Genomic DNA, 27,674 nt, shown 5'->3' with positions numbered 1-27,674 from the left:
TTGGTCTCCAATGCAAAGAGTGCTGGGTCTAGCGTGTCTTCTTGCATCTGTATATTTCTTCATCCTTTCTTTACTTTCTTGATCTTTGTTTCTGGCCTTCTTTGTGTGCGTGGACTCATCCTTTGCTCGTACATGGTGTGGAAGTCTTGTTTTGATGACGCGCCCGAACATGAGCATTGATGGACATTCACCGGTTGAGCTATGCGGTGTGTTTCGATACTCTCGTAGTAAGGTGCAGATGGCTTGCATGAATGATCCATTTGTGATGGAGCAGATTTGTAGGGTGCGTTTAAGGTTTCCCATGAAGCGTTCCACCATTCCATTTGCCTGGGGCCACAGTGGTGTGACTTTGTGGTGTTGGAAACCTAGATGTTCTGCGAACATGGCAAAGTCATGGCTCGTGAAAGGAGGTCCATTATCGGATTTGACCCTGGAGGGGATGCCATAGTCGGCAAACGTCTTGTCCAGTGCGGGTATGACGGATTGTGCGCTGGTTGAGTGGATGAGATGTACTTCGGGGAATCGCGACATTTCGTCAATGATCACCAGCACGTATTTGCCATTTGCCAGCGGTCCAAACATATCCACTGCTACCTCATCCCACACTTGCAGCGGCATCTCCGATGTTTTGAGAGGTTCAGGGAACGTGCGCGGGGCCACTGCCTGACATGCTATGCATTTACGTAGCAATTGTTCTACCCGTTCATCTATGGATGGGAACCATACCTTTGTTCTAAGTTGCCTCTTGGTCGACACCATTCCTCTGTGTCCTGCATGGGCGATGTCTAGTACCTGATCTTGGAGGGTTTCTGGAATGACTATTCTGTTTTCTTTTAATAGTAGACCTTCTGGTGATGTGGATAGTGTGTGGCGGATAAGCTTGAATGTGCGGAAGTGTAGTTCCTCTTCCGTGGATAAGGAGGATGCTCCTTTTGCTCTGATCTGCCATTGATTCGATTTTAGGCACGATTGCACTGTCTGGAGCAGTATGTCTTTCTGGGTTGCCTCCACCAGTTGTGCCGTGGTGATGCATTTGGGTAGCGCGCTGCTGATCAGGTATCTTAGGTATTGGTTTGCTTTGTGTGATTGGCGCTCATCTTGAGCTGGAAGTGGGTAGCGGGATAAAAAGTCTGCAGGATTGTTGTCCTTGCCCGGTCGATGTATTATCCTGAACGAGTACTCTTGTAGCCTCAAACCCCATCTGGCGATACGTGGTGGCATTCTTGCTGTCGGTTTTCCATAGATGGTGGTGAGAGCTTGGTGGTCCGTGACTATGGTGAATGGTCGACCATACAGAAATAAGTGATAATGCTCACACGCCCACACTACTGCTAAACTCTCCTTTTCAGGTTGGGAGTAGGCGCATTCTGTCTTAGAAAGGCTGCGGCTGGCATAGGCTACAATTCTCTTTGGTGAGTCCGGTGATGCTCCGCGTCTGGATTGTGCTAGGATTGCTCCTAGTCCCACTGGGCTAGCGTCTACTGTGAGTTCCGTATCAAAATCCGGGTCGTAATAAGCCATGCATGAGGCCGTTGCTATTCTTTTCTTGATTTCTTGGAATGCTTCTTCACATGTATCCGACCACTTGAATTCTTCGTGCTTCCCTGTTAGTAACCGCAGGGGTGTGCTCACTGAGGCGAAGTCTTGTATATATCGGGTGCAGTAGCTCACCATTCCCAGGAATGAGCGTACCGCTGAGGCTGATGTGGGTGTGGGAGTCTCCACTAGTGCTTGAACCTTTTCTGGGTCTGGTTTTAGGCCATCTTTTGAGAAGATGTGTCCAAAAAATTTGAGAGTGGATTTACTGATTTCGCATTTGTCTGGATTGAGTGTGAGGTTGGCATTTTCTAGTGCCATGCAAACTCTCCTCAGTGTGTCATTATGGCTCTCTTGCGTGGTGCCGAAAATTAGAATGTCGTCGGAGTAATTTAGGCAGTTGGGGATATGTTTTATTACTTGATGGATTTCATTTTGGAAAATTTCGGCAGCCGATGATACTCCAAAACTGAGTCTTTTGTATCTGAACAAGCCTAAATGCGTTGAGAAGGTGGTGATATACCTTGAAGTTGGGTGCAACTCGAGCTGGTGGTATCCCTTATTTAAGTCTAACTTGGAGAACACCTTGGATCCATGTAGTAGGTGCATCATGTCGGTCATTCTTGGGGCTAGATGCCGTTCTCGCTCTATGGCTACATTTGGGGCCCTCATGTCTACGCAAATGCGAATGCTGTCTTTGTTGTCTTTTTTCGGCACGGGTACAATGGGAGACACCCAGGGTGTTGGTCCCGATGCTGGCTCTATGATGTCTTGCTGCAATAGTGACTGAATCTCGTCTTCCACGTGTCTTTGTATGTTTAGGGGTATGCCCCTGTAGTGCTGCGCTGTTGGGGTTATTTGAGGGTTAATGTGTAGCTTTATTTGTTTGTCCTTTAACTTTCCCAACCCTTTGAATAGGGAGGGAAACATTTGTTTTATCATGTCCTTGGGGCTGGTCGTGTATGCCGACATCAACTGATACATGATTTGAATGAGTCCCATTTGAATTGCAGATTTGAAACTCAAGATGCTGCCACCTGGTACGTCCCCTTTTATGACATAAATTTTAATCTTTTGAGTCTTGTCTTTGTATTGACAGTGTGCCATGAACATTCCTTGGCAGTTGAGAGGCTTGTTGGAGCCATATGAATATATTAGCGTGTCTGCTTCCTTCAATGATTTCTTGTCGTTGAGGCGCTCATAAGTCTCATTATTTATGACATTGACTGTTGCCCCCGTGTCGATCAGGAATTCTTTGTTTTGTCCATTTATTTGTAGTAGCAGTGTGGGACTGTATTCCGCGGCAACGCTGTTTCCAATGGCGTGCACGTATCCCCTTTTCCTGTCCCCGCTGGATGATGATGAGTACGAGTTTTGTCTTCTGAGAGGCGAATTTTCTAGGTGTCTGATTTTCTGTCTGGAAGATCTCCTTTGTGAGTCATGTCTGGCGCTAGTATGGCTCGCGTGTTCTCTTCTTTCTTCTCGCCTTCTCCCTTCTCGTGGTGTGTCGCGGGATGAGCTTTGGAGATGGTGTCTGGATACTGTGGGTGACTGTCTCCTGCGAGATCTCGGGCTTTCTCTTGTTGAAGGTCGGTCTAGCCTCCTCGTGTTCTTCTGTATTTCTGTCGGCTGGAAGAAATTTATGTTTCTGCACACGGATTGAAAGTGGTTTTCACCTCCGCACTTGTCACAGTTGTGTCCGATGGCGGGACATGGACCGACATGTGGAAATTTGAAACCGCACCTGTAGCATTTCTTCTGTTCCGTAGGGTGTGGTGTATTTGATGTTCTGATGGGGCATAACGATGCAGTGGAAACGGACTGTGTGATTTTGATGTTATCGAGTGATTCTGTCTGTTGCGCAAGGGCAGCATCAGCTCGTGCTAGTTGTAGTATCTCTTCTAGTGTCCTGTTCTTTTGCAATAATTTCTTTCTGAATTCCTGAGATGCGCAGCCGGCAATGGTTTGGGACTTTATTGCTTCTTCCGTTGAATATCTGTCAAACTCACAATATTTTGCTCTTTTTCTGAGACGCATTACGAAGTTGTCCATATTCTCACCGCTGTCTTGTGTGGAGGTGTGGAAAATATGTCGTTCGTAATCGACGTTTCGCAATGGTGCGAAGTATGCATTTAAAACATCAATGATACCTTGAAACGTGTCTGTGTTAGATTCAGGCATTTCGAAGACGATGTCCCGTACAACTGGTCCTAGGGAGTGGAGTAGGATTCCTCTGAGTCGGCGCTCCTCCCTTACCCCTGATGCGTCTATGTAGACATGCAGCTCTTTGAGCCATCTGGCCCATCTGGGAGCGAGGCTGCTGGTGTCTGTCATATCAAATGGTGGCACAGCCAGTAGATGAAGTGATTCAGAGCCATGATCCTCTTTGTGAGTTGCTTGGCGCGGTGTGGAGCTGGATGAGGGGCTCAGGGTTCCACTGTCCGGGTTATCATCAGACATGGTTGCTTTCTGATCTCTGCCAGTAACGCCTTGACTGACTGTTAAGGAGCGTGCAGCTTTATAATGAGGCTTGATGTGAAGGAGATTAATGCACTGTGCTTTTATCAGGCGCACGCACACGTGGTTGGGCCTGCGAGCCTTGCCGTGTGTATCAAAGCGGGCCGCGTGCTTTGTAGGGTACGCACGCGTGGCTGGCCCTTGAGGTTAATATGGCGTCAGAATTCCTCGTGCTGGGCCTGACTGCAGTGCTTCAAACGCGTGTCGGGATGTACGCGATGTTGCAGCAGGTTTCCACGTGTATAATGCGGCGCGCGTAACACGTGGGTTGGCGAATTGTACCTGCTCTGTGGAATGCTGGAGATGAGTCGGGGCTTCTTGTTCCACACGGATGCTTGCGCCGCGTGCGTCGTGAAACGGCTCCGGTGCTGCAAGTCGGGCGGCAGGGGTCCTGGAGTCGGCGACTCCCAGCTGAGAGGACCTTCAGGCTCCGGCACCGTTTCAGGAAGAGGGGCGCGCTGTCATGATTGCCAGTACCTGGTGTAGGCAGCGTGACTGCGTGGCCTGTGAGACCCCCCCCCACTATGGCAGTAGTCCGGTGAAATGACCCAGTGGCCAAGAAATGCAGGACATTGAGCACCTTCTCCAAGGGGCTCAATGCTTGGGAGCAAAGGGTGGGGGATGTAAGGTCATCTTCCCACTCCCTGACCAGGTCTAGGATGATATGGGGTGGAAACCTATACCTGCCGTAGACCTGGTCATCAGGCATCCCAAAAAGGCTTGTCCATGGTGCGAAAATGCGTGCCCTGGCTATTCTCCTCCTCCTGCGGTGTCCCACGATCAGTGCTGCGACAAATGGGGCATTCATCGTAGCTGTATATATGTGTTTGTTGTTTGCACGCACCTTTATACTGTGCGCGGGGACGCTTCCGCCTGCCTTCATGTGGCGGACGCGTTGATGCCTGTGTGCGTCTTTTGCCGTGCGCGGGTTTCCCGTATTCAAATCCTTGAATACGGGTTGTTTGCGTGCGTGTGGGCGTTCCGTGTAGTTCCCTGCAGTACTTCCACAGTTACGCCTTCTTTTTCACGCGTTATTCCCCATTCCGCGTGTTACGCCCACTGTTCCGCCCACTTTGGTTGTGTGCGCCGCGCAATGTGCGCTTTTGCTGTGCGTGTAACGCACACCGTGTGTGCCCGCGTACGCCATGGCAGGATTTGGCGCACGGACAGTGGGAAACAGGCGCAGTGTCTTCCTTGAATCGCACGCATGCGCGTGCGCAGTGTTTCTCACGCTTGCGCCACCTTGCGCCTGCTTGCGCTGGGATTTTCGCCGCACGTTTGCTCCATGAATCGACCCCAATATCTTTGGTTCCCTGTTTTAACTCTAATAATTCTCCATCAACTTCTTGAGATAATTGTCATCTGTCAAACATTTTTTTAAATTCTAACTTGAAGGCTACCAAGTTCTTTAATATAGGATTCTCTTGACCAACTAATAACACTGCCCAAGTTGCCGCCTCACCAGTAAAGTAAGACAGCATAAAAGCTATTTTAGTAGCATCTGTATTAAAAGCTTCAGATCTACAAAGGAAATGAAGTTCATACTGTGTAAGGAAAGTTTGGCATTTCTTGGCATCTCCCCCAAAACGTTCTGGAGGTGCTAAAGGGACTGGACCTATAGGTATATTCAAACTTCCCCTACTTATCCCCTGAGAACTCGTTCCTTCACCCAAATCCTCTCTAATTAACACTGGTAATTCTCTACTAGGATTCTCTGAAACTCTTGACTCCAAAGAAATGTCCTCATCCCTCCGGGTAACCTTAGAGTTTAATTCTTCAAACTTAACTTGTAATTCTTGGTTCTCTTTTCGCACAGCCCTCATCTCCTCCTTTAACTCTGAAAACATATCCCTAATGGAACTTGCTAATGCTTCTGTGGGATCCATATCAGCTCAGGTGGAAATATTATCGTTGGCCTTTCATACTGTCAGGGTCCGGTTTGACTGAATTCCACAGGAGCTGATGCTGGCCCCACAGACCCTCACCAGGAGTTCACCTCTCAACCCTTAAGTATAAGCTGAGCTGAGAACACCAAGAAAGGGAAAGGGGAATTTGGAGAAAATAACAACTGAGACACTGCAGCCCTGCAACCGTCTGGTAGGCTCTGGTATCTGTAGTAAACAAATACACTTGGTTACATATATATCAATATAAACTTCTTTTCTAAAATTATTTTAATTATTATTATTATAATGCTTAGTGCATATACTCTTAGCCATTCAAGTCTCTTTAGAATCCCAAAATAATGACCCTTGCAAGCACCTTACATATTTAGATATTCTTCTTTGCTTTTTAAGTTCTTTTAACTCTATGAAATTTGAGTTTTAAATGCTTTTGTGAAATGCAGTCTTTCTTTGAAGAATTGAATTTCTTTTGAATAAAAATTCCATAAAATAGAAACGGATAAACTTTCATGAATGCTGCTCTCCTTCTGCGTGTGAATCTTTTCTTTTTACACATACGAACGCATAGTTTCTTTCTTGACACGCGTTTGCGATAAACACGCGAAATCACAAGACGTGAAAAATTGTCCTTGCGTATAAAATTCACACGCGCATATTAACAAATACACGCAAGCGTGGAAACAAGTGTACGCGCACTAAAAAACAACGTGCGCTAAGTAAAATGGACTCGCGCTCTATCGCTACCGAACACACACGGTAATACGCAACGTCACTCACTTAAAAATTGTACACACGTTCAAAACAACTTGCGCTAGTTAAAAAATGGACTTGCGCTCTATCGCAACCCAACACGCGCTTTCTTACGCAACGTCTCTCACGTTAAAAATGTGCACACGCTCAAAAACCACTCGCTCTATTCATTTGGACACGCGCTCTATCGCTCAGAATACCTGTGCGCTTCCATAACAACATTACAGAAAACAAAACAGTCTTGAAACACTTTTCATGCAGTAAACTACTTTAAAACTTTAGCGCACAGTCTTCACATGTGTTTCCTTATAGTAATAGAACTGTAAAACACCTTTTCACTCAGTAAACTTTAAAACTCGTTAACTCTTTAAGTTTTCTTATGAAAGATGAAAGTTCACAGTGAAAATCTTTTAGCTTTTAAAAAGAACGATCCCACCTGATGTCTTCTAGTTCACTCTGGCTCAGAAAACGATTTTCTTACTTCTTTGGTAAATCTTCTGAACTCTGAAAGGCCTTACTTAAGGAGCTTAACTAATACACAACCAGCCACGAATTACTATGGATGAAAGGCAGTTTAGAATCTTGCTCACCTCCCAAGAATCCAACCCATATCCTATCCACCAATCAGACAAACCAAACATAATATTGTTCCTTAAACCAATCAGATTAAGTTTCTTTCTCTCCATCTGGACTTCGGCAACCACAATGTTAATTCTATGTACAAACTCTTCCTGATTACTACTCCAGCCAAACTCTTCCTGATTATTACTGCAGCCAGCCCTGACACTCCTAAAGCTCTCCTCCCGGGTTTAGGCCCTTCCATGTCAGGTGTGCCGTCACTAACAGGTAAGGACTGTGATCTTCCTATGCTATGTCCAAAGTATGTAACAACAACGAATGACGTATAAATTGAAAAAAATCCTTCCTCTGCTGAAGATCTTATGAATTTCTCAAGATAGATCTCAACCCCCCCCACGGAATCCAACATTTTGTGTCATCTTACACCATGACACAAATAATTTTATGACCTTAGAGCAAAATAGGAAAAAACTGGTAAAAAGAGCTCCATTTCCTAAAGACTCCCCATTGAAAGCTCAAGCTCTTATAGATCCAAACAAACCTAACTCTTTACCTTCTGACGAAAATCCAAATGCCAGAGACATAGCTAATCCACCATCTGCTAGGGATCTCGTAACAGATCCTTGTCATGATAAAGAAGTCAATCATGGTGACAACTGGCTACCTGAGGTTCTATCAAATGAAACTTTGAAACTTACCATGATCGACAGAATGTATACTGATCCCTACCCGAACAGGGAGACTCCTCCTTAATAATTAAAAACTATGTATGGGACCAAAGTCAGTTATTTCTTCAGAAAGGTGTCCTACTTGAAGCCATACCCATGGAGAGCCCGAATCCAGACCAGCATCAATTGACTGGTTCTACAAAACAACAATCTGACCAGAATGCAGCTAATCCATCATGCTGCAACTGCAATTTAAACCCATGAAATCCCGCTCCAGCCCAAGAATCCAAATGGATGTGGGTATCTCGTGCTAGACACCATGAACATAAGAATTCTTAGCCATACAACTTGCAGCAGCACCAGTGTACCATGATGTCGTGGAATACTCATGGCTTCTCACATTTACTAAACTCTGAACCACTCTTGCTCAATAAATATGACGTAGTCACACTACAGGAGACGTGGATGACATTGACACCTGTTTGGCCCGACCATCAAGTAGTGACAATCACTGCCTTCAAGGCAGCTAAAGGCAGACCGGCAGCTGGTCTCCTTGTAGTTGTAAGAAGCGATCTATTACGCCTTGGAGAAGTCCTGATCCCAGGATTCAGCCAGTGATAATTACCACCTCCAACAATGATCACCCCTTCTTTCCTAAAACCATGATCATAAACATATAGTGGAAACCGGCCTCCCCGACTACTTCCCAATTTATTGACAACATTGAGTCAGTACTTGATCAGACTCTTCTTGAATCAAACATTGCTAACACAATCACTGTTGGGGATTTTAACATGAAGCTATTACAGATCTCCAACTGTGCCACTAATTCAAGGGCAGCAAATTGGTTATCACTAATGAAAATTGGCACTTTTCCCAACAATGTCCCTCCAAGACCAACATTGATATCCACTTTTCAAATTATTCCAACTATAGCCAGTGACCATCATTTAGTTGAACTATGCTGGAGACCCCACAATAAAGAAAAATCAGAATATTACAAGGGTTCACTTCAGACAAATAATGCGAGGAACCATATAAAGTGGACTCCCTATCGCATTAACCACTTAGAACAACTTCTGCATGTAAACCAAGATGCAGCAGAAAAAATGCATTACAACGAATCTATTCAAACTTAGTAAAGCAATCTTTGCCCATAAACACTGTTGGAATCCTGTCATAGCTAGCCTCGGAAGAAAATTACATTATGATTTAAGATTACTACCCCTACATGATAATCAAAATCTCAAACAAAAATTTAAAAATAAATATAGAAATCAAATCAAACAAGCATTAGCAATACAAAAACAAAATAATGCTGAAATAATGCTAAAAGCATTACTTTCCAAAAAATCAGGAGAAATATGGAAGTTAATAAATGAAGTAACCTTAATGGCTTAGAAATCCATATTATTAAACAATATTCATCAAACAACGTGGACAAACCACTTTGAGAAACTTCTGCTGAAACCTGCTGAAGATCTCACCACAAAAAAAAAGTAATATCTTACTTCGGAGGTTTCGATTTTGATACACTAGACATAATTTTAATAATCAAAAAATTGAGTAATTTGCGTGCTCCAGGTCCTGACATGTTGACCAATGTGACCCTTAAAGAGAATCCTGAGGCCTGGGCAGACGTTTTATATTCTATTTTCCAAAACATCTTAAATCAAAAGAAATTCCCCCCATCATGGCAGCAGGCAATCATAATTCCGATCTTTAAATCAGGTGATCGATCAGATCCAACGAATTATCGCCCCATTGCCCTTTTAGACGTCCCGGGGAAAATTTTAGCAAGGCTAGTAGTCAGGGATTTTTCAAAATGGCTTAATGGATGAACATGATTTACTGGATCCATATCAATCCAGTGTTTTACCAGGAATTGGTACTGCTCTAAATCTACTCATCATATCCGCAGTCAAGTTGCAAGCGATCCATAAGAAGCAACCGACATAACTCGCTCTAGTGGACTTCAAACAAGCGTTTGACTCCATTTTTCGTTCATTACTATGGGAGAAACTTTTAAATGCCAATTGCCCTGACTACATCTTCAACCTGATCTTACTCTTTTACTCCAATACAAGCATTAAAATTAAACTCAAAACCAATGGCCTTCTATCGGACCCAATTAGAACCAATGCTGGGCTGAAACAAGGCTGCCCATTTGCTTCAATACTTTTTAATTTTTATATTTGCGACTTTTTTAAAGAATGAATGAAAGTACAGTCTTATTCACCCCGTTCAGGGACTCTGCATATCCCTTACTTACTATATGCAGATGATCTGGTTCTTTTTGATAGAACTCCAATAGGTTTACAGAGGAAACTAGCTGCACTATCACGATATGCTGAAGTAAATAAACTTGAAATCAATACCAAAAAAATGAAAATTTTAATTTTTCATCACTCAGCGGAAAAAAAACCACCAAATTCATTTGGTTCCTCTCGAAAATCCCTCTTGACAAAATAAGGCAATACAAATATCTTGGAGTTAACATCAACTCAGATTTGGCTGACAAACCATATAAAGATGAACTCACTAGCAGGATGAAACTCCTAGCAACCCAAGCTAAAGCACTACAAAGAAAGTATGATCTGTTCTCCTTGATCCCGGATCGAATGTTTTATTTACAAAAAGCCGTTCCAATAATTATATATGGTAGCCAGACTAAAATCACGACCAAGCAAGTGAACTGGAAACATCTAGAAGGGATCTATGGGAAAGCAATTTTACCTGTCCCATTAAGCTGCCCATTAGCCCTAATTCGCTATGAACTAGGTCTGTCATCTTTATCTATCGTAGTTTCTTGGTCCATCTTGTCATTATACCGGAAGGCTCTTCTGGCTACAGATCCATCAAAAAACATATTCCCTACTATAAAAGAGCTGATTGAATCTGTAAACCATACTGCGCTATCAATTTGGTTAGAGTACTGTAAAAATGTGCTCCTTGATGCGGGCATCTCTCTCAAGGAACTCTTGGAACTTCCACATAAAGCTAAGCTTAAGCTCTTTAGACATGATTGGATTAAAACAAGAGAAAAGTGTCTTCAATATTCAGCCTTCAAAGCAGGTGTTTTTTTGATCAAAGCACTGAATGATATACCCAAATATATCCTTGCCTTTCCTGATAGATCGTATGCTGATATGTTCATACGTTTTAGACTAAATTTACTTCCAACCAAAATCAAACTTGCACAATATTCCAAAGAGTCAACACTAAGCTCCACTTGCAGATTTTGTAACATACCTAAGAATGAAGAATCTACTTACCATCTAATTACAGAGTGTCATCCCTGGTTGAACTAAGGAAAAAACACTTCTTCAAGTATTTCAAGAATAGAGTGATGTTTACTAGAGACCAATTATGGAATGAAATATTTAATACATCAAAGGACTCATTAATTATAGCTATTGTACAGTTTCTTACAGAATTGAATTTAGAAAAAAACTGACACTTTGATAATTGCTAATGATTTTGCACAATTCTTTTACTTTTTAATGATTTTATATGAGAACAATTCATTTTAATCAATTGATTTTATCTGAGGTTTTAAGACAAGTTATATCTGATTTACTTTTAAGTGTGTAACGCTGATTTTTAGATAATTGAGTTCTGTTTTTCAATCCAATAATGCACGTGTTAACAGACTTAACTTATTGAAAAAGTAGATTTTTAAACTAAAACAATTTCAATTAAAAAAAAAACAATATATTTAAAAAAGGAGATGAAAGACAATTTGCCCTTGTATGAGAGGGACAGGGAAGTCCAGTCTCAGATCGTCCTTGAATCGGCAGGTTTTTTTACAAGGATTGTGTCTGTGTTTAAGGCTGCTAAAAGGTCCTGGGGGATGTCCCTCTGATAGTTCAGGCCATCCCAGCTGCCTATGCATGATGATTTGTGACATAGTTAGTCAAGATGTTGAAGGAAATTGCGTGGTTGTGTCAAAAAGGGATTGGAAAGTTGTTCAAAACTTCCAAGAAATAGAGTTAAGAAGGTTGTGTTGAGAGTATGACCAGCTATATGAGTGGGGTTTATACCAATTGGCGCTGTTGGGGCTTCTAGTTTGAAGGTCAGGTCTCTAGTGAAGGGAGATTCAGGTTTGTTCAACCAAGTGTTCAGGTTCCTTTGGATGGCTAAGACAGAGACGTTGTTGGGGTGGGGGGGGGCTTAGGGGACTATATCCCTTGGTTTTCTGGTTGTAGTCTGGATAGAAGCTCTGGCGCTACAACCAAAAGGCTAGCTAGCCCCGAGTCCTGGCAGTCCCAACATTAACGTAGCCCTGGATCTTTCCCAGAACTAGCAAAACCCCTGGTCTAAGATGATGGCGAATGATTGAGATGATAGACACAAAAGGCATCTGAAAAACCTGGGATGGGAGTGCGAGGTCCATATAGAAGGTAGGAGTGTGAAATGTTTGGATGAAGATAGCACCTCAGGAGGAGAGACTCAATGTTACGAAGGAGTGCTGGGGGGAGTTGGCAATGTTCTCTTTGTGTACTATGACCACCTCCACTGCGCCTTTGGAATGGTAATTTTTTAGGGCTATATTTTAGCCTGAGGCAATCTCTGTGTGACTGATTTAAGTAAAGATATCAACAAGAGACATCTCAGTGATAAAGCACCTGTAAGGCCAGCAGATGTGGTTATTTCTGGTCATGGACCATGCATTTTTGGGGTTGAGGAGTAACAACATCCTACCAATCTTCGGGTAATTCGATTCCAGACTTGTGGGTCTCAGGATGGTGGCGTGAATTTGTTAATTTGTTATCTGTTTTGGAAATCTGAAAACCCCCCAACAAAAGAAAAAAAAAGATATTATGTAGCTTACAAAAGTTTCAATGGAAGTACTAATTCAGTCAGAATGGAAACTTAGAAGCCTTGTGTGATAGACAGGGGCTGATAGCAGGACAAATAGAACTCTTCCTCTGGACTGAGATGCACAATGGGGTGTAGCCTACACTATGTTTCCTATCTTTGCACTCTTAGACATTTGATGCTATATTTTTATTATTTTAAGCATCCAAACGTTGAAGCGAAAATACACTCAAGAATACTGGGCAGTTATGTATATTTCATAGCATTTATGCACACTTATTTCAGACAGGTTGCTTTTGGGAGCACACCATATAACAAGTTCTACTCGCTTTTTCAGATCAGTGCGAATTTTCACATGATCCAAGTCGGTGGACATTGCGCAATCGAAGGCCATATATGAATGCTGTGCATTCTCAAAGGGGATCAAAGGTGTTAAGTCCATGGAAAGCATGCTATCCCTTAACGCCAATGACACAGCCTACACCTCCAAGATACTTTCGTGAAAGAAATTTTAAAGATTTTGGTATGTGAACAATGTTGCTTTCATCTACAGTGTACGTGTTAGGAAATATGTCTTCACTTTCAGAGCATTACCTATTCAAACATGGAATTTCTAAAATGTGCAAGCATATTTCAAACATAATCATAATGCATAAACATGTAAAATGTCTATATATAACATGATTTCCTTATTACAGACTAATAGTGGGAATAAGACAATCACCACATCTGGATTTCAATGACATACAGTGATACTGTTCAACAGTCCCTGTATAATCCTAATGCCAATGCTATTTGTTTGTTAGAAAATCATGATTGAACATGGATCACTGCACTATTGTGCTTTCATAATACTCAAATTAATCTCGTGTTATGGTATGGTACATTTGTACAACGCCTTATGTACCATTGGTATGATCTCAAAGCGCTGTGGGTTGAACGCCCTTGGGGACTGTGGTCCGTGTCGGTGGAGAGAGAAGTGTATCATATAGTGCTTTGATGCACTTGGTATGTGTGCTGCCAGAGTGGTTTGCGCAGGGTTCGCTGGATTCTAATGCTAGGTGTGGTGCAGTGGATGTGAGAGATCAGTGTAATGTGCGCAGCAAGGAGGGTGGTCTCTGATTCCGCATTCTGGCTGTCCTAGGACCTGTGTAAGAGATTATGGGTGGTGTAGTTGCGTTCTACCAGACTGTTGAGTTGCTCCAGGAGCAGTGTAGGTATGTGTGCAGCTAGGCCCGAATTGATCAAGGGGTGTAGCTGTGTTCTATTGTTTGTTGATGGAAAGTGGAGGGTGAGCATATTGGTAGGAATGAGTGTCTGTGGTTGCTTTCTGAGCTCGAGGTGCCGGCCGTGTCTGTCCTTGTGGTTCGTGGTAGTGGAATTCCGAGAGAGATAATCTAGCTGGTGAGGGTATGTTGCGTTAGCTTGGTCAAATGGACCTTTTTTAGATGCTCAGTAGTAGGACTCAGAGGGCCCATTTTCCGGGTCCCTGGTGGAAGTTAAGGTGGGAGGCTGGGTACTTCCTAGGTTATCGCATGATTCTCCGGAGAGTCCAGCCAAGCATAGATACTTCTGTGCCTCTGGTGCAGGGTTCTTGACCCTTATTCCGAGGTAGCCCGGGAAAGCCTCTATTGAATTTATAATACCTGTTATGCCTTGGTGGTCAAGCCGGATGCATACAGCCCGCAGCTGCCTAGGCCGGAACCCCTCTGGTCTATAGGTCGACTTCCGTGCACTGACAGTTCATGCTATTTCGAGGCAAAGTCATTAATTAGCTGGCTTCCGTGGCCTTACTGTTGCTGTGTTTCGAGTTAATGCCAATTCTATCAGAAATGTGGCCATTGGAGGATGGATTTGTGGCCTTAAGCGGTCCCTTTCACAGATTAGGGAAAAGCCATGTTTTCAACGCATTACAGAAGGGCATGTAGTTCCAGTTGTGTCGAATATGGGGAGGCAGTGAATTCCACAGGGTTGGTGCCAAGGATGAGTAAGCTGACCCTCCAGACCTGAATGAATTGGAGGCTAGTATCACTAGTAGGAGGGCTGTGGTTGACCATAGGGTGTGTGTTGGGCGGTAGAGCATAATCCTCTCTTAGAGGTATGTCGGGCTGGCCTTGTGCACTGCTCAGTGGGTGATGCATAGGATTTTGAAAATGGTCCTTCATCCATTAGGTAGCCAGAGATGTGGTCCCTTTGTCCCAGTGCAAGAAGGAGTCTAGCAGCTGCGTTTTGGACTCTTTGGAGTTTGTTAAGTTGATAGGCTGGTGCACCCAGGTACATGGAGTTTGCATACTCCAGTCTGGACATGACCATGAACATAATAGAAGCCAGTCTGTTTGGGAAGGTGAGATCTGGTGGGACAGAGTAAGGCCCAAGTCCATTGTGCCGTCAAGGTTTATGACTGTGTTGGAGTTACAAGGTTGGGGGGTTGCTGAGAGAAGGGAGACCATGGGAGTGGATGCAGGAGTAGATCTGTGTTGCCACACACCATGATCTATGCTCTATGCTTTCCCTGGGTTGAGAAGGGTTGAGAAGGAGGTGGTTTCTTCTCAAGTACATAGGTCTATATCACTGAGGCAAGCTGCTAGGTTGTTGCATTGTTCAGAGCTTGTTTTGGGGATTCTCAGGATAATTTGGGTGTCGTCAGCATAATTGTAGTGGATGAGGTTGTGCAAGGGGATGTTCCCTGGCAGCGGGGTGATGTAGATGTTGAAAAGGAGAGGAGAGACGCAAGCACCTTGGAGTACTTTTGTGTTTGCAGGGTGAGCAGAGGAGGTAAAACGGGGGAGGACAGTGATTTGTTTGCTGTTGTTAAGGAACAAGACAATCCAGTTGAGTGCCGAGTCTAAGATTACTAGGGAGTGGAGTCTGTTGAGGATTGATTGGTTAATGGTGTCAAAGCAAGCTGAGAGATCAGGGTTAAACAGAGTGGTGCACCCTTCAGAGTATGCCGTGACTTTGAGGTTGTCCCAGATCGAGATCAGTGTGGTGTCAGTTCCCTGGTGAGGCTAGAAGCCTGACTGAACAGGGTCTAGTAGGTTGTTAGATTCAGCAAAAAGTTTTGAGTTGGGACTGGCCAGAGCGGTCACCAGGAATCTGGTGTTGGAAATGGGCCTGTAATTGTACGGCTGGAGGGGGTCAAGACCTGCTTTTTTTCAGAAGGTGTTTGACATGCGCTACTTTGAAGGGATCTGGGAAGGTGCCAGAGGTGAAGGAGTCACTGAGTATGGACTTAGCCCATTCTCCTGCACAGGTGGAGGAGAAGATTTCTTTGAGGAGAGAGGCGGGGCAAGGGGGAATCCAGAGGTTATGCTGCTGGACAACAATTTTAGGAATTCCTCGCTGGAGAAAGTTGGCACTGCAGCATGGGAGGTGGTATATTGAGGGGCGGGTGATGGTCAGGGGCGAGGTTGGAGAGTTTGGTATTAAGGGTGGCCGTCCTGTTCAGTGCTGCCCTGTGGAAGTGATGGGAGAGGGAGTTGCAGAGCACTGGCGTGGGCGTGGCAGGGCAGTGTTGCACGTGGGCTTCACAAATTCCGAGATGATCCTGTGGAGCTCTTTACTAATGCTGTTCAGGATTCTTTTATTGTAGTAGGTTTTTTTGGCCTTTCGGATCTCAGATTTTTAGTTACTTTGATGGTGGACGAACAGGGATTTGATAAGGGTTTTTTAGGTTCACGATTTGCCCTTGAGGAAGCAGTTATGGGTTTGACAGTCTTCACATGGGGCGTGAACCATTTGGGGGTAGGTCCTTTGTCGGTGGGATCGGGGTCGGAGGGAGTGAGAGGGCGGAGTGAGTCAATGAGCCAAGATTCAAAGTATTCGATAGGCAGAGGTCTGTCTGTGGTCAGGAATGAGCGTAGCAGGGCTTCAGCCAGGTCAGCCAGTACTTTGACCGTGTTCCAGCATTTTTGGTTATGTAATGGGAGTGGGCAGACCGTGGAAGGGGGGGGGGCGTGCGGACAGAGAAAGGTAGGGCTGAGTGGTTTGTCTGGATTAGGTGTTTGAGGCTGGACACAGAGACAAGGTCAGAGGAGCTGAAGATTGCATCAAGGGTGTGGCCTCCGGTATGGGTGGGATCTGTGGTATCCCAGGAGAGGCTGAGTGCCTCTAGGCTGTCAACCAGGGGTTGAGTCATGGATTTGTTGGGTACATCATACCAGATATTGAAGTCTCCCAGTATAGTGAGAGAAGGATGGTTGACCAGAGTGGTAGCTAGTGAGTCACAGAGATTGTTTTCAAAATGTCTGTCATATCCTGGTGGCCTGTTGATGAGTAGGAAACTGTGTGAGATAGTGGGCAACAGAGAGAGTCTGACCAGCAGGGATTCGCAGTTAGCTGTGCATGGCTAGGTTTCGGTGAGTGAGATGGATATTTGAGGTTTGTGGAGGATGGCTACTCCGCCACCTCTGTTATAGTGGATGAGCGTGTAGTTAGGAGGGAAAGACTTTTGTGACACTGGTTTGAAATCGTGAGTGAACCATGTTTCAGTGATGAAGATAAGATCCGGGTTGTCCTAGGATAGTAGGTCAAAGATGCCTTGTCTGTTTCTGGCCACAGAGCGGGCATTGAATAAGAGGCAGGTGACTTGGTTGGAGGAGGTGGTTCCTCTGATGCTAGTGGTCGGACGGACATGGTGGGTCTGGGTGGCTGGTGGGGAGGTGTCAGTAGCAGTGGGAGGCAGTGTGGCCTGGGAAGCCGGAACAGTTGGAGTAGTCTGGGATAATGTTTGAGGCGGGGGGAGTGAGGTTGGGTCAGAGCTGGAGGACTGAGCATACGGTAGGCGGTTTGCATGAGCTGGTGGTAGGTGGAAAGAGGGAGGTGGGGTGGCTGGTGAGTGGTGCCGATGTGGTGTGTGGGTACCAGCTGGCTGATGGATGAGCTGTAAGTCTCGAGGGAAATGGAGGTGTAGAGGTGGCAGGCGAGAGGCTGTGTTCAAAGAGGGACAATCAGGGAATGACTAACCCAGGGCTGTGTGTGGTGGGGAAGGAGGACTGATGCAGGCGAGGTGAGGCATGCAGAGTCGAGGGTGAGGGCTGGTCATTTTTCCTGATTACTGTGCATTTGGGCGCAAGAGGTGTGTGATAGAGGATAGAGGGTTCAGAGGGGAAAAGGGATGAGGCGATAGTTCTAGAGAGAGCAAGGCATGCCATGCTGAGAGAAGGGAAAGAGGTTGAAGGGGGATATCTGAAGATGGAGGGTGAGGGGATGCTGAGGAGGGGTGTGTGTGAGGGGCATGGAGATGGCAGGTTGAGAGGAAAGGGGTTTGACTGCGGGAAGATCAGAAAGGGAGGCGGTGTGAGGGAGTTGGGCCCTCAGTTAGGGGACGCCGGGTATTGGTGGGAAGGTGGGAAGTGGTGAGGCAAGGTGGGTTGGAGGTGGAGAGGAGGGAGGGTAGGTGTGACGGCGGGATGACAGGGTTAGTGGAGTGACATGGATGTCCTGATGGAAATAATTGTGTCTGGGCTCTATGATGAACCTGCCGTGTCATTTCTCCTTTCCCAGGGGTAGCCTCTCCTCATGTGACCAGGGGACGGCAGCCGTTAATTGATCCTGACCCTGGGGGCGGCTATTTGAAGGAGGACCACATGGGGTGAGGCGCCCCTCAGGGGGTGAATCAACATCATTGGGTGAGACATGGTATCCCCCATTCCCTTTTAGGGAGACCCCTTCAATACCTCAACCCTCGCGTCATATTGTGGCAGTAATCCTCAATAAGCTAACACATAGGCATAGAACTCTTAAACACCCTGCAGTGTTATCAGTAACAAAGACTGTCATGAGGAAGAGAGCAACCAAAATGAAGATTACTCAGCTAGACCGAAGTGAACGGTCTAGCTGTTGTAGGAATCCAATTGGCTCTAAACAGCTCCCTTCACTACCGCTTGAATTCAAACTAGAGAGAAACCTGACCGGCTAGTGATTGCCGGGGGACCCGAGCAATCAGCTGGACACGCAAGCGAAGAAGGGACACAAGACCAAGCAGACCGCTGGTGAGAGACACAGAGTAGGGGAAGCTCTGCTGCATACGCCAGAGTGGGGAGAGGACCAGCAAGTGTTGGAGGTGCCAGCACTTACCGAAGTACGACCGATGCGGAGAGGGGCACACAGAGGATGCCGAAGTCGCCTAATAATACTGGCGAGTCAGAGAAAGTTGAAGGAGGATACCTGGGCGTTTGGCAGCGTGGAACACAGAGAAATCCAGAAGTGAGGGCTCCGTTGCGAGGCAGTGAACAAGGGAGCTGGTACATTGTTAAAACCAAGTGGACAAAAGTGAATTTAGGAAAACGAAGTGTTGTGCGAGTCTGGGACCCACACCCATAAGCACATATGGGGAAAATAATTATCAAACAAGACTGTTGTATAAATAACTAGTTATACTGTGAATCTGACAAAGGGAAAAGACTATGGGCCTCATCACGACTTTGGCAGTAACGCTTAAATCCGGCGGTTGCGCTATCCGCCGGATTTAAGGGTCTGCCAAATCAGGACTTTCGCAGATTTCGCCCCAGGTCTTGGCTGGGGGAAATCCGCCGAACATTTGCGCCATTACCACCGGTGGGAAATCCCAATGGGGAATGGGGCATTCCTGAATGGGCTCAATGGGGAATGGGGAATTACATTACCGCCGAACACGTGATCCGGCGCTATGTGGTCTAGAATGAGTATGTGAGGTAACCTGTTCTGGAATGCAGAGCTCTCTATGTTGTTATTGCTCAAGCTTTGTCAGTTGAGCCTCTCATGTTTTGATGTGTTGGGGGTCTTTATCTGATGTTCCTTATATGGCTCGATAAAATATATATAGTAAACATAACATACATTTATAACAAAGACTCATTGAGAGGTTGTCCTGGCAGGAGAGTACACCAGGATGACAGCGAGAGTGAACAGTGTAATTAAGACCTGGCAGGAGTGTATCCCAGTTGTTTTGTAAGTTGAGAGAAACCAGGTGTTTTGTAAGTTGAGAGAAACTTGGCAGGAGAGTATATCAGGTGCTCTGTGAGTCAGAGATGCCAAAGGAAGATTCTTGCCCTTAGGATTTTGAATAGCACATGTGGTATTTTGAAAAGAGAATGCCAAGGAGGATTCATGCCTTTAGGATTTGGAACTTCATTAAATGTGGAAAAGACCTTGGGAAGGTAGTCATTTCCCCTGGAATGATATGAAACACCAAGAGGAGGGGGCTATATTCTTGGGCTATAAAGAACTTGGTTATTCCTTTCAACTTTGTTTTGCTGGAGAGAAACCTGGATGAGGGAGCTATTCCCTGGAACTGTGAACATTATCCATTTGGAACATTAGTGGGATTTATACCTTTCTGTTGAGCTTGAACATTTGTGCATTTTTCAAGCCATAGACCATACCCGTAACACCTTAGAGTTACTTTTAGAATTAGAGGGCTAGGATAGGATTTCTGACATAGGGCATTTTGCTTTGGACATCTTGACACAGGACAGGCCCTTAGTTTTTAGTGAGGCATTTTCCAACCCCTTTATTACTTAAATAAATGTTTTTAGCAATCATCATGAGTCCTCTGTGTCCGGGTCTCATTCCTGGTTCCTCGCAGCTCTTAAATAGCCAAACTAAAGGCTTAACCCACCAAGCGATGGTAAAGAAAGAAGGTGGCAACAAGCACAACCTCAAGCAATCTGAATAAGGGACTAAATGTCTTAGCGAGAATCAAACTTTGAGCATAGTAAAAGGAGCACAATGCAAAAATGTAGCTTGAGATACAAATTGCCTTCACCACTCATATATTTTAGGGTTGTTTAATAAAGGATTTATCCTTGGGACCAAATAAAGTCTATGGGAGTAAAACATTATCTTAGAAAGTTACTAAATATTGAACTGGGTCTGTTTAGCTGAATGTGTTAGGTGTAGCTCAGGCTAGTAGGTGGCATAGCACAATAGTAGACAGAATTTTGAGCATCAACATTTTGTGCCTGCACTGGAGCAAAGTTCTTCCCAGCTGGGGTCATTCCCAGACTGCCGTTCAAGAGTGCTCAACATCCTTAGATGAGGCCAGTCAAGACATATTGTGACGAAGAAAAATGTTTCACGCAGGAGCAGGTGCTGCCAGAAGCCAAAAAAGGAGCCAAAGGTCTTAGCCAGTGTGCTGTCCCTTCCAGTCTATTTTGGAAGGTCTACATAGTGGAGGATCAGTGGAAAACTTTATCCCAAGTGAAGGTTTGCAAGCAGGTCCATTTTTGTCTGCACCTTAAAGGTTAGGATTAGAGTACATGTCTGGCAGATAACACAGCAAACTGAGCGATCGCCCCCCAATATCTGTGCGCAGCATGCTGTCGCAGGTTCAAATCCCTGCAAGGTCGACTGAGCCTTTACTCCTTGCAAGGTCGATATATTGAGTACCACTATGTTGGATAATAATGCCATGTGTTATTTCAGCGCTCTGAGACCCATGGTGTGTAGTGCTATATAAGAAATAGATATTATTATCATTTTTAATACCCCGCAGGGGGGAAAGGATGAGGCTACAGCACCAGAATCCTGCCTGTTTGTCTCTCACCAGCCACCGTATTGTGGAGCCCCGTAGCTGCCAGGGCCGCTAAAGATCCCATGAACCCCCCCCAAGAGGGCAAAGCCGGCGTGGGGAAAGGATGCGAGTGCAGGGCCAGAATCCTGCCTGTTTGTCCCTTACAAGTCACTGTATGGTGGAGCCCCGCCCCCGACAGGGCCACTAAAGAAACCATAAACCCCCTGCGAGGTTGAATCCCATGGGGGGAAAGGGGTTGAGTGTGTTCGCGACCAGTAGGAATTTGCAAACACCCTCCATACCGGGAACACAAAACTGCTGCAGAAGGTCTATCAGTTTGCTGATAGGAAATAGCTGCCCTCGCCTGACCATATCTCTCAACACACACATCGGCTGTAACGTCAAAGGAATCTGAAGACCTGCACTGTGCTTGGAAGCCCAGCGGCAGTGACGGTATATACCAGAGCTACACAGCAGATGAGAGCCAACATTGGGGGGGGCAATGTGACACATGCGGTTATCATAGATATTACAGAAATTACAGGCACACAGACAAGCTCTCTGTTCCAACTGGATTCAATCCTGCATACTGGCTCCCAAAATCCAAGTACTTTTCAAGAAAGAGCTCCCGAATCTTGGCGTGTTTCATCGCCATGTCAATTCCAGTCTCACCTGCAATGCTTGCTTCTACGCCTGCACCACTATGCATACTCAGATCCAAAAGGAAAATACTGCTTGTAAAAAAGGAAAATGCCAATACTAACTACTATGACCTTGCCACATGTTGCTGAGACCAACTCCAGTAATTCTGCAATGTCTCTAGGAGAAGCCCACTCACTTATTAGCGTGATTCACCAGTTCCTTGGATCATTCAATGCCCCTTTCAGCCTGGACCCCTGGGGGTGAGGAGGTGGAACACTGCTCTAAGCACCAAGGATCCTATCATTGCTGTCAAGCCCACACCCCCACTTGAGGAAGGTATGGACTCTGTATGTTATACGTGGCATTGGCTATTGACGATGAGGCAAAGATTCCAGCGGACCAGCCAAGCCCTGAGGGGCTTTCTAGCAGCCCACTTCTCCCCAGTGAGCATTGCTGGATCGGACACAGGGGAAGCTGCCATTCTTGATGTTGATCTTACCACTGCAACTAGTGTGATTCTGACAGTTCCGGTTGTACTACCCACCAGTCAGTGCGTGGTGGAACATCACCAATTTCCTGATACTACTAAGACTACTGTACAAAGCGGGGGGACGGGATTAAACTTACATTCACTCAAGACAGCCAGCACCAATGAGCCTTTGGTCCCTATAAACAAATCCTCTGCCCGTTGGGCGCTTAAAAATGGGCATTGATGGGTGGCGAAAAATGCCAGACTGAAAACAGGGGAAGCATGGCAGAGTGGATGCAGGCCACATCAACAGGAGTACCTCATGACGTTGCACAGGCCAGAAGTATACCCAGTCCTTCACCCCCATGCAAGCAAGTGACAAAGCACACCGCTGAACAGGGCCCAGTGACCAAAGAGTGTCAATGTGGCACTGTTTTATCCGAACTGTTGATCCTAAAGAACTTAGTACTATCCCTGTTTGAAGTAGTCTGGAAGGGTTTTCGGTGAGGAGGGTCTGCTGACCGGCTCAGAGAGTGGCAAAAGGGTACCAAATACACCAGAGGAAGCAGGATTACTCCCACCTGTAACTAGCCCCATTAACTCTAGAACCGCTCAGAGATGGGGCTTACCAGCAGAAATAATGTAATTACTGACATCATAAGGGCCCCAGTCGACATGGGACAACCTCCATAATGGATCTAAGTGGCTGTGATTCTTCAGAGAACACGCAATATATTATTCTGCCGTCAAAGATGAAGATTCCTATTTTGAAGGCCGACGTCGCCTCCAATGCAAAAGCGATCTTGGACAAGGTAGCAAGCTGGATGCTTCGTGCCCCTGTGATCCACACCACCAAACCTATCAGGTCATCAGCAGCGCAGGGGGTGGAGGGGGAATTTATTTACACAAGGTCCCCAAACTGGCCCTAAACCAGCATGAATGTATTTATTTTATTTATTTATTTACATTTATATAGCGCACAGACAGCCCGGGCGCATTGTGGCGCTGTTACTTGTAGGAGACTTAGTTACAGTAGGTACACGTTCAAAGCATTAGATAGCATGGATGTTATATATATTATGCATTAAAGGCACACACAATCGAAGTATCCCTGGGGAAGGGACGGTAGTCACGTCAGAAAGTAGGTTTGATCAGGCGAACAAGGTCGTTTTCATGGCGTTACGGAAGGCAGTGAGTGATGGTTCGGCTCGCAGGGTAGTGGGGAGGGCGTTCCAGTGTAGGGAGGCCAGGTAGGGGAAGCTGGTACCACCTGCTCTAGCTCTTTTGACCCTGGTTACAGTGAGCATGTTGGCATAGGGTGTCCTGCATTTGTGGATGAGGTTCAAGGCTTTGAAGATGATCCCCTCCTTAATGGGGAGCCAGTGGGATGCTCTTCTAGTGGCAGTGATGTTCTCTCTTTTGGAGTGCCTTGTGCTGCACGTAGGGCCCTGTTCTGAATTACCTGCAGTTTCTCAAGGTTTTTAGTGGAGGTCCCTAGGAAGAGAGCATTACAGTAGTCCTGCCGGGATCCAGTGATGGCTCTAGCTATGTTGGTGCAGGTGTCATTAGAGAGAAAGGGTCTGGCTGCATTGAGAAGTTTTGCATGGTAGGCAGCAGAGGAGACAATTGCATTTACTTGCCTAGTCATGGATAGATTAGAATCTAAGTAGATGCCTAGAGTTTTTACCGAGTCGGATACTTGAATTTGGATGGAGTCAATGGTGAAGTGGCTAAACTGGGCGTCAAATTCTTTGAGGGTGTCAGGGGAGCCTACAAGTAGGAGTTCGGTTTTGTCCGAGTTGAGGCAGAGACTGTTGGCAGCCATCCATGTTTGGATGGTGTTGTAGATGTTTTTGAGAGTCGTGGAGTCACTGTCATAGTCCCCTGTAAGTGTGAGAAGGATCTGCGTGTCGTCCGCGTAGTTGGTGTAGGAGATGGCCATGGCATCAAGGATGAGAAAGAGGGGGGCGAGTAAAGATGTTGTAAAGGGAAGGAGAGTGGCAGGAGCCTTGAGGTACGCCACATAACAGGATGGTATGTGATGCAGTGGCTAGATCAGGGAAGACCTGCATGGTCCTATCTTGTAGGAATGACGTAATCCATGTACTGGCTTCGGAAGAGAAGTTGGCTGTGGAGGTGAGGTGATGGCATAGGACATCATGATCAACAAGGTCGAATGCAGCGGAGAGATGGAGGAGAAGAAGCAGGACCGGTTTGCTGTGGTCTCTTGCATCGTCCATCTGGTTTTTTAGGTCGAGTAGGGTGATCTCAGTCCTGTGTTTGGGGTGAAAGCCGGATTGTCTCAGTCCTAGGAGTTTATTCTCCTCGAGGAAGTGCTGAACTTGCAGGTATGCTGCTTTGTCCAGAATTATAAGTAAGAAGGGGATGGTCGTAATGGGCCTGTAGTTGTTGGGTGAGGTGGGGTCAAGTGTGTTTTTTTTTAATGAGAGGCCTGTCCCATGCTTCCTTGAGGGAAGAAGGGACTTTCCCTGTGGTGAAGGAGGCGTTGACAAAGGCTGTTAGGAATGGAGCGAGGGAGACTGCACAGTCATTGATAATAGTGGCGGGGCAGGGGTCTCCTTTGCAATTGGAGGGTTTGATATCTTTCATGCTGTTAATGATATCTTTTTACTGGATGGATTTGAATGAGAAGGTAGGGGAAGCATCCGAGGGGGAGGATGTAGTGGGAGTGGGGAGATTAGGGAGCATAAGTCTTGTGTTCATAATTTTAGCTTGAAGCAGGTTAAGCTTATTACGCATGACTGTTTGGATGTCATCACACCAGGCCTTATCTTTGGTGAAGTTTTGGGGTGTGGGTGTTGGGGTCTCAAGCTCTCTAAATATGGTAAACAATTCCTTGGTGTTGGATTTTGCTTCAGTGATTATGGTTCCGAATGATTTGGCTTTGGCTTGGTTAATGGCCTTCTTATATTCTTTGTAACGTGATTTGAAGTCAAGTTTGTCTTTGTCATCATGGGATGTCTGCCAGTGTGCTAGTGCAGAACGTTTGTCCGTATATAAACATAGGGAAGTATTTGTATTGTTATTAGTATTTTGTTTATTTGTAAAGTGCACCAAGCCCTGAGGCATCTAGGCGCATTTCTTACATATGAATAAGTTACATGGTTACGTTAAAATACATATGGTTACATAGATGAATGGTTACATATATATATGTTACATACAAGTTGATGAGATGTATCAAGTTCAGTAACATGCAGAGTTATAGAATAGTCAATTTGCGAGCGGGCTGTTTAAATTCATTACAGCTGCCCTTTTCGTCCACGTATCGACTACCAACTTATCTGGCATTTCTCTGCTGTCACGACTTCTGCTGTATCCATCACCCAGGAGGCTACCCTATCATATTTACCACTGTAGGGTGCTACTAAGAATAGCTCTCCTCCATTTGCAGTTCTTGAATAGCTGCAATCCCTTGCGGGGTCAGATTCCAGCCTATTGACCTTTCTCTTTTATCGTGTATGTGATTGGCTTATCATATGAGTCTTTCGCCCCATATCTCCTGATGAAGTTGTTGTGCAATATACATTCTACATCGAAACCGGTTGAGTTTTTTCTCCAGGGATGCGATGTATACAACACCTTGCTTCTTAGATCCACCCTTGTGATAGATTGTTTTAATTATTTCTATTGTATGTTATTCAATTTCTAAATATTAAAATAATCAGACAGGATGTGGGGATTGGCTACCTCACTCCCGATTGTTAATCAATTGTGTCATTTTTAGCTATTGTTGTTTGGATGAATGTCACTATGAATGATGTATGGTTTGAATGCTGCACTTTGAATGGTTTTGATGATGGACTAATTATAGCCATGCGTTATGTTTACCCATGCTGTTTTGTCATGTAATAATATGATCTCTAAAGTATTGTGTCATTAATTTACCATTTCATACATTTTTTGTATCATGGTAAATAAAAATTGATACATTTTTGTAAGCAACTCAGTTTTGCTCTCTGGACATCTTTTCCGGATTTGTGTGGTACAATAATACTCTGGTCCAGGGTATAGAGTTTCCTGCTTCTTTCTGCTTTTGGAGGGTAGTCTCCTAGACATGGATAGTCGGGTGCTGGGAGTCCTAGGTATACCGTCAGTGGGCATGCGGTTGTTCATGGCTGTGTAGGCAGACATGATAGACAGGCGCGTGCAGAAGGGCAGTGTTGAAAGGAGCAGGAGGAATATGCACAAGGACATGACTCAACACCGTAGGAGCTGTGCTAACGATAGATAAGTGACTGGTCACCTGATGGATGCAATTTGGCAGTCAAGTGGCCTAGAAAGGCTGTTCATTAGCTGAGTGGGAAGTGATTTTTGGTGGTAGGCAGGATAACAACTAGGAACAGTTCAAAGAGCAGTCTTGCAGAAATTGCAGGAGAAGACATACAACTTGAGTACTCAGTTAAATAACATTATAACGTTGACACAGGGTAAATGCATACCAGAATGTTAGTACATATGTGGCAAGAGAAGTGCGTGTCAAAAGTGTGAAGGTTAGGCTCGTAGACTCTTAAGAAAGTGCTAAATGGCATTATCGGTGCAAGAAGGATAGGTAAACAATTGATCACTTACATGCGCATAATGTACAGGTGCATGTGAAAGCCGAATTTACAATATACAGTTATAAAATGCAACACAGATGAATAGTATTATTTGCTGGGAAGTGATGCAATAGGGTGAGACAGTTGACAGGGCCAAATGACTGATGTATTTAGGGAGAGTAACTGGAGCGGGGGGTCGTCGTTGCTCTGGTTCCCAAGTGATAGTACACATGTACTTGATGCCGGGTAGTTTGATATCAGATCAAAGTATCCAAAGTTTTTGCACTAGATAAATAGCGGGACAGATGATTTGAATCGGGCCGGTGAAACAAGTTACTTGTTTCCTCGTGGCAGTAATTCTAGTAGCAAAATTGGATAGTTAGATTTTAGTTTGAGTATAGGCAGAGGAAGCCAGTTTGGCTTACCCCAAGGGTCCGATGTGCGTTTTGTGAGGTGCAGGTAGTGGTACGGTCACGGTGTTGGGGTCCACAGGCCCATTACGGCACAAACAGGCACAGACAGAAGGGCCTTGTGCTCGAGGGCCTTAGGCAAGGGGGGCCAGGTTCCTCCTTCTGGCTACCCTCTGTTTTTATAGGCAAGTTCTTCGGAGGGTTGCTAGGCAACACAATACACAAAATAGGCGGCGGCTATCTTGGGGGCAATTTGCTTCGGTCGGAGCATGACGGAGCCGCAGCTTCACCTGGAATGAGACAATGGGGCACAGTGAGACCT

The 27,674-nt window shown here is 45.3% G+C and overlaps 1 protein-coding gene across 2 annotated transcripts in view; it reads left to right on the top strand.

The window, feature by feature from the left end:
• Positions 1 to 27,674, top strand: part of TMEM71 (transmembrane protein 71) — a 637,748-nt gene that overhangs the window by 564,952 nt on the left and 45,122 nt on the right. For both annotated transcript variants that reach the window (XM_069621648.1, XM_069621649.1), the window contains one exon: positions 13,113 to 13,298. In XM_069621648.1, coding sequence (XP_069477749.1) covers positions 13,113 to 13,298 — 186 coding nt within the window. The remainder of the gene's footprint in view (positions 1 to 13,112; positions 13,299 to 27,674) is intronic.

This window comes from Ambystoma mexicanum, chromosome 5q, assembly GCF_040938575.1.
Source record: "Ambystoma mexicanum isolate Mex_15411 chromosome 5q, UKY_AmexF1_1, whole genome shotgun sequence".
In the NCBI taxonomy this organism is placed as follows: domain Eukaryota; kingdom Metazoa; phylum Chordata; class Amphibia; order Caudata; family Ambystomatidae; genus Ambystoma; species Ambystoma mexicanum.
Note: the sequence above shows the minus strand (reverse complement) of the source record. Positions and strands in the feature narration are given on the sequence as shown.